This window comes from Suricata suricatta, chromosome 10, assembly GCF_006229205.1.
Source record: "Suricata suricatta isolate VVHF042 chromosome 10, meerkat_22Aug2017_6uvM2_HiC, whole genome shotgun sequence".
Taxonomy (NCBI): domain Eukaryota; kingdom Metazoa; phylum Chordata; class Mammalia; order Carnivora; family Herpestidae; genus Suricata; species Suricata suricatta.
The window spans coordinates 6,236,952-6,249,034 of record NC_043709.1 but is presented as its reverse complement, the minus strand read 5'-3'; the positions used below and the strand labels follow the sequence as shown (position 1 = coordinate 6,249,034).

Genomic DNA, 12,083 nt, shown 5'->3' with positions numbered 1-12,083 from the left:
TGGGTGAGGACGGCGGGTCAATGTAACAGGATCACCGGTTGTAACCAATGCACCACTTGGCTGGGGCAGGCTGTGGGGGGGGGGGGCGGAATATACAGGAATGTTCTGCAACTTCTGCTCGATACTGCTGGGAGCTTGAAATGCATGAGGTGAGGCTTCCTGCAGAAGCTGGAAAGCCGGGGCCAGGAGGGTGGAAGGCGGCCACGCCCCAGGTAACGGTCATTCCAGAAGCCAGTTTGAGGAAGGTCCTAGAATCATCACAAGTGCCTTGCTCAAGTATCATCAGCAAGTCAAAAGAGGACAGAAGAATAAAAGCAAAATGACAAAGAATCATTTGCCATTGGGAAAATATTTTCCTCCCGATACCTATTTTTCAAGGTTTGTGGCTTAGCCCCTGACGCCTGAAATCTATCAACTTCACCTGAACCGTGTTAACGCCACGTCCAGACCCCACGGAGAGCTGCGCAGCTCGTCTGCGGTCCCACGCAGGCCCCCACCCTCCGTCCTGCTGCGTGGAATGAGAAATGGGCCGCACGGCTTGATGGAGCCCTTAAAACAGAATTAATCTGCCGGCTCTGCAGCCCCGATCTGATGAGCACACAAGAACTCATTTATAATTGCTTATTTCTACTTCACAACATTCCTTCCAGTATTCTGTTCTCTAAAAAAGTCCATTAACACTGCATTTTTTTTAAGAACCTTTAAAATCAATGCTGATTGGAAATCTGTCCTCCTACCAACTTAAGTAAATTTGCCCATCCACGTGCACCACTGAGCTCCGCCCACCTGGTGCGAGGAGCCTGGGGTGTGTGTCCTTCTAGGGGATGGTGGGTGGGACCCGGGCTGGGCACTCAGGTGGCAGCCTTCCCTGCAAGGAGCAAAGCCACCTTTGGGGACTGTATTGGGAGGAGGAAGAGACACGTTTGCTTTATATTAAGCAAAAAAAAAAAAAAAAAAAAAAAGGAAAAAAGGAAACAAGGTTAAAATGAAGTTTATTATTTTTTGATTTTTTTTTTTTGTTTTTTAAATAAAACTGTTTGTGAAACAGCTATTTTATCCCCACGGCAGAGTGACCCCTGAAAGATGCACTAACCCCTTCTTAAGGCCTTAACAAGATTTTTTTTTTGTACTTTTTTCTTTTTTTAAAACTCAGATATTTAAAAATTATACAATTTACAAAACAAAACAATACAACATAAAGAATCATGTAGCGTGGGGCTGCTCACCTGACAGGTCCCCTTTTCCTTTATAAAAATGAAAGCAAAAGAAACAAGGGCTAACTGGGTGTTCCTGGCGGGGTAACCACACTGATGGCACTCAACAGCCCCTCCCCCGATCTCCTGTCCCGTCCTCGGGCCTGGGGGGGGGAGGGGCGGGAACAGGGCACAGCTGCCAGGGACACGTCCGGAGACAGGCCACCCCAACCCTGCCTGCTGGGCGCTCATGGTTCTCACTGGTCACAGTGACCCAGGACATGGCTGTGACCTCGGGACATCTGCCAATTTCACCCCCCCCAAAAGATAAAAATTTAAAAAATAATAAATAAATAGTGTTTCTGGAAATGAAAAAATTTATTTGTGTGTTTAAACATCATTCCCCCACTCTTGAAAACATGGACCGTCCCCACACCCCCCCCTCCCCCAAACCTTCCCACTTTGAGACAAATTAACGACAAAGGATGATTCTGGTGTGGTCTGTCTGTCTGTCTGTCTAGCTGCTCTTTCAACCCTGGGTCTGCAGCTCTCTGAACTGGCTTGAGGCAGGCTAAGGATCAAAGCCACACCCCGGTCCTTTATGAGACCAGCTTGTTCAATTTCACACTTAAATTTCACTGTTATTGGAACAAATTTGGAGTTCTTTAACTAGAGAATTTTAAAATAGAATCAAAAGGGATAGCGCACCTTTCATTTAAACAAAGTCTTTCCAGACTAAAAATAGATTTATATATATATATTTTTATCCCACCCTTTTAACCCCCCCTTTCCCATCATCCCACCCCACCCCCCTCCCCCCACATTGTCACTATGGAGATCGTGTCCATGGAAACAGCCATTCCAACTTCTTGGGTCTTTCTTTCCTGTGGTGTCGCGGTTTGGGTGTGATGTAAGGACTGGGGGAGGAGGTGCTGGCGGGCGGGGCGGGCGGGGCGGGGCCGCACAGCAGGACGGTTCCGGTTCCATCGCGAGTGTCCACCACCTTCTCATCTCCACAGTCTCACCTGGAAGACAGAACCGACACTGGGTGCTGGGAACCTCCGCGTGGCCCTGAGGCCGACAGCCCCCGCTCCGTGGGTCCAGCAGCTGGAGACGCCCCCCGGCAAGTGTGCCGTCGAGGCGGGAGACCCCCCCGGACCAGCGGTGGCCGGGAACAAGGTTAAAGATGGCAATGACCAGGCCGGCTGCCTCCCTGGCATATGGAAGGACCCGAGGACAGGAAAGAGCTCCCGACCCGTCCTGGTGGGGGCCGCCCAGAGTCAGGCAGCTCTCGGGGCGGCTGCTGCTCAGGACCCCACCGGCAGGGGCCCAGAGGGTCCTCGCAGAGGCGGCCAGTACAGGGGAGACCTGTGGACAGGGAGGGCAGGGCCCCTGCTACGGTCCCTCTTCCGGGCGAGGCTCCAGGCTCAGAAAGACGATCCTGACCACACACTGGGCCTGTGCGGCAGTACCAGGGGCCTCCTCAGGCGACCTCACCAGCCACCGCCGGGCACAGGTCTCAGAGAGACCGTGGTTTGCGGGGATCAGCGCAGAACAATCAGCAGAAGCCAAGAGTGGCGGAGGCCTCCCCCCACCTGCTCCCTTCTTCCTCAGACCCCTCTGGTGCCCTCCTCCATCAACCAACCCGCAGGGAAACCGGGCGCTGCCACCCCTTTTCTGTCCTCATACAACTACCGGGTAGGCAGGATGGCAAGGCAGGCCGTCTGTGTGCAAGAGCTAAGAACCTTCTATTTACAAGCACCTGTGCATACACCTGCCCTTGTGGAAAAGCGAGCCCGAACTGCTTGGCGTAAAACAGGATTACACGGGGAGACCTTTTGCAGAGACAGAAGGCAATGTCACTCAGGGGAGGCAAACTCCAGGATTCCAGCTGCCGGCCCATGCTCTGATCTGCCCCCAGCACCGGGGACTCTCCACTCCCCGCCTCTGGTTTTCGGAGGTGGAGTCAGCCAGGAGAGTCCCGTGCAAATGTGATGGCAAGGGTGGAGCTAATGGGATGACTCAGGCGACAACCAGAGTGGGGAAATCTCGTTGGGGATGCGCCCCCTCCCCGTGTGGACAGAGGACACAGGTTAGGCACACGGTGGAAGGCCCTGCGTGTGGAGGGAGGGTCAGGGTGAGGTCTGTCCTTCCCCAGCGCTTTGCACAGTGCTCGGCCTGCAGCCCTAGAACGAAGCAGGCTCAGCACCTTGGGTCAGCCTGCTGGGGGGTGGGGGAGCTCTGTGGGGTGCTGAGCTCGGGCCCTGGGGCGCCTGGTGGTCTAGGTCACTGTGGCCTTTCCAATACCTCCTGCCTCGGGCCCTGTCCGCCAGCCTTCCTAACAGGGATCTTTCCTCAGGGTCTGATGTCAGGCTGCCCTGAATACGTGATGTCTTGAAGGTCGGGAGACCCTAACTTCTCAGAGTTACTTTTAAAAAAAGCTGTTCCCTCGATAGGGAGCATGGGAAGAAAATCCAGGTGCCGGGCACGGCGCTAGCAGTTTTACAGGGGACACCTCAGGAGGACACAAGGCCTGACCCCATCTCAGATGATAAGGCTGAAGCCGAGGGACGTACAGCCACAGGGCCGCTGAGGGGTGGGACTAAGGTGCCCACCCAGCAAAGCCCTGCTGCCTGGGCCCGCCACACGCTGGCTTCGAGCCTCAGTCACTGCGTGGTCTTGTCCAACCGCAGGGGGCATGGCTGGGGCGGCAGGGTCCCAGGCAGGGGGCCAGGGGCAGACACTCTCTCCCTGTAAAAGGCACCTTGGTGTCCGGCTGCTGGTGAACAGGACTCACCCTGGGCTGCAGCCTTCTGGGACCCCCCCCCCCCGCTCCCACCTCCCCCCCTTCAGCGGCGACTCTGGCTGCATAGGCACAGCTTGTCTTCTCCAGCCTTCTCCGACTGCAGCCAGAATCACCGCCTCAGTCCACCCTACCCAGCCAGTTTCCACCTGTCGCGGTGGGACTGTGTGGCGCTTCTCTGCGGGGCGTGTCCCCCTCTAACAGACCGTCTGCGCTGCCCCGTGCGTGAGCTGGGCTAGGGCATGAGTGGGCAGATCCCCACACCGTTCTGTCCTCACTGGGGACGCAGGCTACTAGAGAGGCACATTAGCAAACACGAGTGCGTCCAAACTGGCCTAGGAAGGCTGCAGCCTGGGAAGGAGGCGGCTGGACGGGGGCTCAGCGGGGGGGGGCCTCATGAGGAAGGGAGGCTGGAGGTGAGGGGACGCCTGTCACTGAAGATGGGGGGCTGAGTGCCTAGGCCCAGGGGGACGGCAAGTGCGAGGGCCCCCAGGCCTGTGGAGGCCTGGTGAGGAGTGGGCAGGGAGAGGGCAGGCACCCACCGGCAAGTGGGGACGAGGCGGGCCACTGAGGGCCGTCTGCCCAAGGAGCTTTCCTCCCTGGTCCTGGGCTTTCTGCTGACAGGGTGGCGGAGGGGGGACCCCGTGCCGGCACGGCAGGCCGGCGCCCCAGCGTGTGAACACCTCGCCCCACGCCATGCTGCGCGGACACGTTACAGACATTCCTTGACCGAATCCTCACAATCCTCACCTTGTTACCCCTCTGTTACAGAAGAAACAGAAGCAGAGGCATTAATTGGCCTGGCCCTGGTTACACACTTTCGGTGTGAGAAAGGGGGGCACCACGAAGCCGGACTCAAGAACTCCTGTCCCTTCCCTGCCTTGTCAGGGCCACCTGCTGATTGCGGCGCTCTGCCCCGGAAGGGGCCCCCGAGATGAAATGTGCTCTGTCTCCGATTACTGTGGTTTCCGTACAATCCGCGGAGGGCCACTGCTCTCAACGAGACGGCCGAACTGAGACACCAGGACAAGGGTCCTGCCTCGTGAGGACAGCGCATGAGGACATCGTTCCAGGCAGACAAGACCGGGCACCACGGCGATGGGCCAGCCCCTCCCCGCTCAGCGCTGCGCTGTCTTCCGCGCACCCGGGAAGCACACGCCGACGCTGAGGTCCGTGCGCCTGACGCTTCTTGCTCCACGTGGGGACTGAGTGCTACTGGGTGGCAGGGCCCGCGGCCGGGTGGAGGGGAAGGAGCTGATGAACAAAATTAAAATCCCCAACCGGGATCTGCCTCCCAGGCCTGGGGCTCAAACTCCCTCCCCCCTCCCCAAACACTAGCCGAGCCGGAAAGCTGGAATTCCAGGACAAAAACAAAAGGCACTCAACACCAGCTGGTTCTTTCCCTAACCTGGTCATCCAGGGCACTTCCAGAATGTTCCCTGTGTCCCCTGTAGCCCATGGCTCTGTGGGGCAAGCAGGCAGTGGAATTGACAGGAAGAAGGCAGAGCCTAGGCCAACAGAAACCAGCTGGAAAAGCAAGCCGACTGTGTCTTGCACAAGGGCTGCTGGGCGGGGAAGGAGTGTGGGCGCCAGCGGCCGGTGCTTTCCAGAAACCCAGGGGCTGCGCTAGGAGCAGTGTGCTCATTTGGTTCCCGTGACCCAGCCCTCTCCTGGGAAGAGGAAGACAGAAAGGCCTCACTCGACAGCCCCCTCGAGAAAGCACCACCGGCCTCCACAGCCCTGCACCTCCACCGCAGAGGCAAGGAGGCTTCTCTGGAATTCCGGGACCACCTAAACCCCGAGGACTTCTCAAAGGACGACAGCCACCACTATCAGAGACAAATTCTATCTGCCCCTCAAATTACTGTTAGGTATTCCCGAGGAAGGTGGGACCTCCTGGCTGCAGTGGGGGGCGGGGACGGGCCACAGGCTCTGAGGGGCACCTGCGTGCGGCTCTCAGGCACCTGCGGGAACACGGGAGCCCTTCATCTGAAGTGAAATAATCCCTGAGTGAACATTTCTGAGACAACTTCCCCCCCCCCCCGCCCCCGCCCCATCCCCACGGCGACCACCTCAAGTTACAATTGTTTTGGCTTTTCTTTTGCTTCCCTTTGTGGTCTCTTCCTCAGCCCCCCGTGACTCCCTGTGGGGCCGGAGGGGCGGGGCCGGAGGGGCGGGGCCGGGGCGGTCCTCTCATCCCGTCCTCACAGGTGCACGCCGCCGCCCTGACCACGAGCCCAGACACACTGGCAGAAACGCACAACTCAGTCTCTTGAGGTTTTTAAGGAGTAAAATTAAATCGGATGCTAAAGTCTCCTAAATCTCTGAGGGGATTTTCCTTCCCTTTGTACTTTTGCCCAAAGGAGTCCTTCACAGTACTTGGGGAAAGAGATTTCAAAGAACAAAACTGGGCAATTTTTTTGTTTTTAAAAGGAAAAGCCACCATAAGCTTTACAGATAGGGAGTAAATTAAAAGGACAGCCCCCTGGCTAGAAGCATTTCTGAGCCGGACACAGAGGGTGGGCTGCTGGCAAGGTCTGTCCCAGAAGCCTTTGGGAGCACCATGCACACATGGCCTGACTTTAGCTCGGTCCCTGTGAGCTCCGACGGGCAAGGGGACCCTCCGTGGACTCCTGGGCAGCTAAATGACAGACAGGGGACGTTCCAGCCACCCGGTGCCGGCAGTCCACGCAGTTAGAGGCCTGGGGCGAGCAGGGGGGCAGAGGCCACGACACCCACCGGGACTGTGGCAGGGGTGCCAGCCCCGACTCACCTGTGCTTGCTGTACTTTCCATTCCCACGAGCACTCCGCCCCCCTCACCCCCGCTCCGACTGCTCTGTGCTGAGGCTGCCTTTCGCTGTCTTGTTCTGCAAGGGGGGGAGGGGGAATGGGAGGGGAGGCTGACACCGGCAAAGCCAAGGACACGAGACAGGAGGGTCAGAAGAACAGTGTGGGGGTCAGGGAGGGCAGAGGCGAGGAGAGGAATGGCACATGGAAAAGGAAAGAAAAAGCAGAGAGTCAGTATTGAATGACAAACAGGAGATACTCAGGGTTTTCTGAGGCAAAATGTGACCATTAGAGAAGTTTAAAAAACAAAAACCAGGCAAATTAACTCAAGGAGAATACTAGAAAATCCTAGGATCCATCTCTGGAGGTAAATTTTGAAAGAAAAGCCAGAGTAAGCATCTTTCAGAAGTGTTTTGAAGGCAGACCTGTCCACGACCTCTGAGTGCGCTCTGGCCCAAGTCGGAGACGGAAGCCTGTGCGCGTCCAGTGACCACCAGGTGTCAGTGTGACCTCAGCCAGAGGACGGTGCAGCCGCTGCAGGGACTCCAGGTGGCGACAGACCTTCTAGCAGCCCCCATCTCCTCCTTCCCCGCACCCTCCCCTCCCTCGCCACACGTGCTGGCTCAGGGACAGCCGGTCACCCCTGATCTTGCTTCCTCTCCTAAAGGGGCCACACCGAGACACTCCTGAGTGACATGGGAAACCAGGTGGCAGCGGCCCAGCAACCGCACCACTGGCCGCTTCTGCCGAGGTCAGACCTAGAAGAGACCGAGTTCCCGGCACAGCCCTGGAGTCAAGTCGTATTTTTTCAGTCTGGGGGAATGCCCCTGATTATGCATTGAGGCCTACAACCAATCTTACCTCGTGCCAACCCGTGAACTGGAGTTCCATTAAACTAAAATGGATATCAGTAGTTTTACTGAGTTTGATCTTCACAGTTCTCTTAACGATCAGACACACACCTTCTGCTTCCAGCGTCTCTCCCAGCCTCCCACACCACATGGGTGAGGGCGGCACTCCGGGGCACAGGTCTCCCTCCAGCACAGGGCCTCCGCACCCTCCCAGGGCCAGGAGCCAGCGGCAGCCCGACCGCAAGGGCTCTCCGAAGTCTAGGCTGTGACCCGTGCGTCCCCACCCCCCCCCCCAGCCTGCTGGGGGCTCGCGCTGTGACTCACCTTGTGCTTGGGGCACCTCACCGAGAAGTTCTCCTCATGTAGCAAACAATCTGCAAGACAGAAAGGGACAGTCAGAGCTGGCGGGCGGCATAGCCCAGGGAGGGGGGCCATGCTAGCCAGGACTGACCAGGTCAGACAGGGAGACAGGAGGCCCTCACGCTGGGATTTCTAAAACATCAGAGACACCCCCAAGTCAACGACAGGACCGCAGCCTGACGGACCACCAGTCACTCAAAGCATCAGTGTTTCAGAGCAGCCAGTGGGGAGGGAAACACTCCCGGCACAGAGTGGCCTGAAACACCGGGACACACAAATACAGACGTACAATCCTAATTTTAACAAAGTGTGTTATACATGTGTTTTTGAAAAGAATGGAAATTTACCAAAATCTAACAGAGCTTCTCTTTGGGTAGCAAGACTACATACAGGTGATTTCACTTCATTTTTTAAAAACGTTATTTCCATGATTATACCATATTAACAATAAGAAACAAGTTTCAATAAATCTTATTTTTAAAATCCCCAATTCTAGGCTAAGCTCCTCCCACAGGCCCAAGCGGAGCTTCCCCGTGACGGTGCCCCAAACCGGGGGGCACCTTTCTCCTCTGCTGCCAGCCCTGCTGTCTATCACCTTTGCCGTACGACCCATGGAGACACAGGAGAAGTTTCCGACACGAACCACATAATCCACACTAAATGCTTCAGGGAAGCGAAATCCCACGAGGGGGCTACTAATCCTCGGAGGAAAATGATTCATTCCAACTTTTAACGCGCTGACAGCATCCTCGCTGACAGCAAGGACACGCATCCGCCTCCAGGTGAGCCGAGCTCCGTGGCACAGGGTAGTGTGTGGAGCGGGGCGAGGAGATCTAATTAATGAATTCGCTCTGCACACCGCAGCTCCCGGAGACCGACAGCCAGGTCACCGGTGCAAGATGTGATGGCAGAATGTTAATAAATATTGATCGCACATTCTCAGAGAGCTCCCGGGCACCATGGCGGGAGGCAGCCACAGTACTTAGCCTTGTTAAATGTATGATTTAACTCTGGTTTAAACCGAGGTCCAAATTCGCAGCCTGTGTACCCACAGATTTCAAATGAAATAGTAATAATGGAACACACAGACGAAAACGTCTCAGGTCCTTTGTATCTTAAACAAACAGAAAAGACCCTTTCATAATTGGGCCGGGTCTGTCCCATCACGGCCCCCCCCCCCCCCCCCCCCCCCCCCCCCCCCCCCCCCCCCCCCCCCCCCCCCCCCCCCCCCCCCCCCCCCCCCCCGAGCCTCTGAATGCCCAGGCGCCGGCGGGCAGCCTCCCTGCTCCCGGGGCGAGCCTCAGGGCACAGGGGCTCTGCAAGTCTGGCTAAACTCTGAGCCCTCCCCCTGCAAGCAAATAGCATGGCAGTAAATGAAATGTGTTAATTTAAACCCACAGGTACACAGCGTGACTAGGGCCCCTGCTGCTCTAATGGGCCAGAGCGCTCGTGCGCAGAGGGGCAGACCCCTGGGCTCACAGGAGGCACCTGCTCCCTACCTGGGCTCTGGCAGCACCGCTTGCTGGCAGTCTCTAGTTTGGGCCAAAGAGAAACAAACGGCATAGCCCACGTGGGGCTCAGCCACCTCGATGCCACGGGGGCTTAGAGAAATGAGGAGGGGGACCAGGCTGGCTGGAAAAAGTGCCACCAGAAAGGCAGAGGCAGCTCAGTCCCCCTCCCAGCCACGAGGAGTCACCAGCTGTGACAGACCATTAGTAAAACACGTCTAAAGTTAGAAGACATGTCCCCTCTAAGTTAAAAAGCAGAAAAGAAAGAAAACAATCCAAGTATACACTACAAGCAACTAGAGCTCATATCAGGTACTTCCGGAAGTCGAAGTCTCCTGACCAAACCTGCCAGAGACCGTGTCCACCTTCGGCGATGTCCCCCATGCAGGGAGACTGCAGGCAAATGCTCTCATCCGTGCTCGTGACACCCACAGGCCACCAGGGGCCGCATGTCATGCTCCTGGCACTCACAAGAGCCAGGGCCAGAGGGCTCAGACACCCGTGAGGGCACCGGAGCCCCTTGGTGGCTGCCCGGAGCCAGCCCCTGCTGCGGGGAGGGGCGCGGGAGGCCTTTCCTGAGGTCCCGCAGCAGGTGCGCACCCTGCTCAGCCGGCCAGCCTCTCAATTTGTCTTCCTTAAGCCCCTGGCAGTACCCACACTGGCCAGCGGGCCCGGTCAGCACTTCCACACGCTGAAGGCAAAGTAAATGGCCTGCTGGATCATCACACACGCCGGAAAAGATGCCCAAGGTTGTCTCATCAACAAGATGGCTTCCAGACACAAGCAGCAATGCCCCAGAAGGACCTGGCTTCCGTCTCTCTCTCTGCTTACACTAAAGGCAGAGGGGGTTTCCCTGAGCTCCTCGTAACAAGCTCCCTGGAGCTTCCAGTCCTGTTGCAGCCACATCTACCCTGGGGGCAGACAGTAAACTCGAAGGGGCAGGAAAGGAGAGGGGAGCGCTCATGTCCTTCAGATGTGCCAGGCCCCGGACGCTGTCACCAGGTCACCTGCAATGCGCCTCAGAGCTACCGTTAGTGCTTAGATTGGTAAACTCCAGCCTGGGCACGGGGGCCCACCAGCTTCACCCACCTTGCCAGGCCCGAGGTGGCAACCATCAGGGCAGGGCAAGGCCTTGGCACTGGCTCTGGGGTGCAGAGCGTGGCCACTCCAGGGAAGGGCCAGACACCAGTCCGTTCACACCTGCCCAGGGCCCTGAACCCACCGCTGCAAGATCAAAGAGCAGCAGAGAGAGCTCTGATCACGGGTGCAGAGCGCGAGCTCCCGGCTGGGCCTCCTCCCGGGGGCGAGGGGAGAATGCCCCCCAGGCTGGGTTCCTCATGCACAGTAGTTACGGATATGCTGCCGCAGCTCTTGTGGCTCGTTGCATTAAGAAGTTATTGCCCTTAAAGCACTGCTCACGTTGTCCTCACTGCGTTTCCCTGGAGCGCAGCCGGCACTGGTGACGGAACCAGCAGCGCAGGACTGTCCGCCATGATGTCACAAGCGTAGGCCCAACAACAGGTGGAGGGAAGCTGTGGCTGCTACAGACCCTCAGGAGAACAAGATCCTGTTTCCATGGAGATGTCCCCGGCAATCAAAGTTCTCCCTTAGACACAAACAGCTCTGTGAAGGTCTGGGTGGTTCACAGGCAGGCAAAGATGAAAGTGTCACACGGGTCCTTACTCCAAGTAGAGATGAGGGACTCTCAAACCCAGGGGCTTATAAGTAGGAAGGAAGTTAATCAGTGGACGCCTTTCCTGGACGCAGAGATGCATCACACACAGCACAGAATCCCCGAGGACACCCCGTGGGATAAACACAAGCATCCATCTCCACAGAGCAGGGCTTCTGGGTCACCGTGACTCAGGTCATCAAAAAAGACCAATAAATCCCAAGACACGGTCACCTTGTGATGCTGCTTCCTTGGTCCCAGCTGTCCACGTGGAGCAGCGGCAAAGCCAGCAGCAGCTGGGGCAGTGAAGTCAGGGCCTTGGCCTCACCTGACCCCCCCCCCCCCCCCCCCGTAGCCTCCCTCTCACTGGATGCTTGGCCACCGGTTTCTGCCAAATAGTCACGTTACCAACTTACCTGCGCAGGCCCCATAAGGCAGGCTCAGAGAGTGACAGGTACCGTTTACTTACTACTCCTGAGCTGGCAGAGCAGCCCCTGTGCCCCTGTCAGTGGCCGACGGGACAAGCCTCCTGCAGAGGAGGGAGAGCCCTGCGCCTCTTCCCAGGGAGCCCAGCCCCACTGCCCATGGCCGAGGCGGTGCGCCAAGCCCGGGCTCCCCAGTTGCTAGCCACCTGGGGACATGTACAATTTAAGTTTAAATACAAAGAAGTAAAATAAAAATTCAGTCCCCTCATTCCCAACTAGCCACATGTTTATTTAGCACTTGGTAACACAAGGCTTGTGGCTACTATGCTGGAGAGTGCAGATCTAGAACATTCCCAACGTGGCAGAGTCCTACTGAGCACACTGCTTAATCCCCACACAAACTGCCAGGAGGCAGGCTGTGAGCCTGGCCCCTAGCCCGGGTGCAGGCGGGGGGCGCATGCTTGGCGGGGGCCACGGGCTCTC

The 12,083-nt window shown here is 57.2% G+C and overlaps 1 protein-coding gene and 1 long non-coding RNA gene across 3 annotated transcripts in view; one reads left to right on the top strand and one right to left on the bottom strand.

Moving 5' to 3' along the window:
- Positions 1-1,998: 1,998 nt before the first annotated feature.
- TCF20 (transcription factor 20) overlaps positions 1,999-12,083 on the bottom strand; it is a 96,359-nt gene continuing 86,274 nt past the window's right edge. The window contains exons 4-6 of one of the 2 annotated variants that reach the window (XM_029955747.1): positions 7,960-8,009; positions 6,770-6,897; positions 1,999-2,218 (exon numbers count right to left, since the gene is read on the bottom strand). In XM_029955747.1, the coding sequence (XP_029811607.1) occupies positions 6,814-6,897; positions 7,960-8,009 (134 nt within the window). In that variant the 3' untranslated portion in view covers positions 1,999-2,218; positions 6,770-6,813. The remainder of the gene's footprint in view (positions 2,219-6,769; positions 6,898-7,959; positions 8,010-12,083) is intronic. The other variant, XM_029955748.1, reaches the window with a different exon arrangement.
- On the top strand, positions 2,119-5,293 carry LOC115305479. The gene is made up of 2 exons (XR_003914800.1): positions 2,119-2,372; positions 4,768-5,293. It is a non-coding gene; the product is annotated as an uncharacterized LOC115305479 (long non-coding RNA).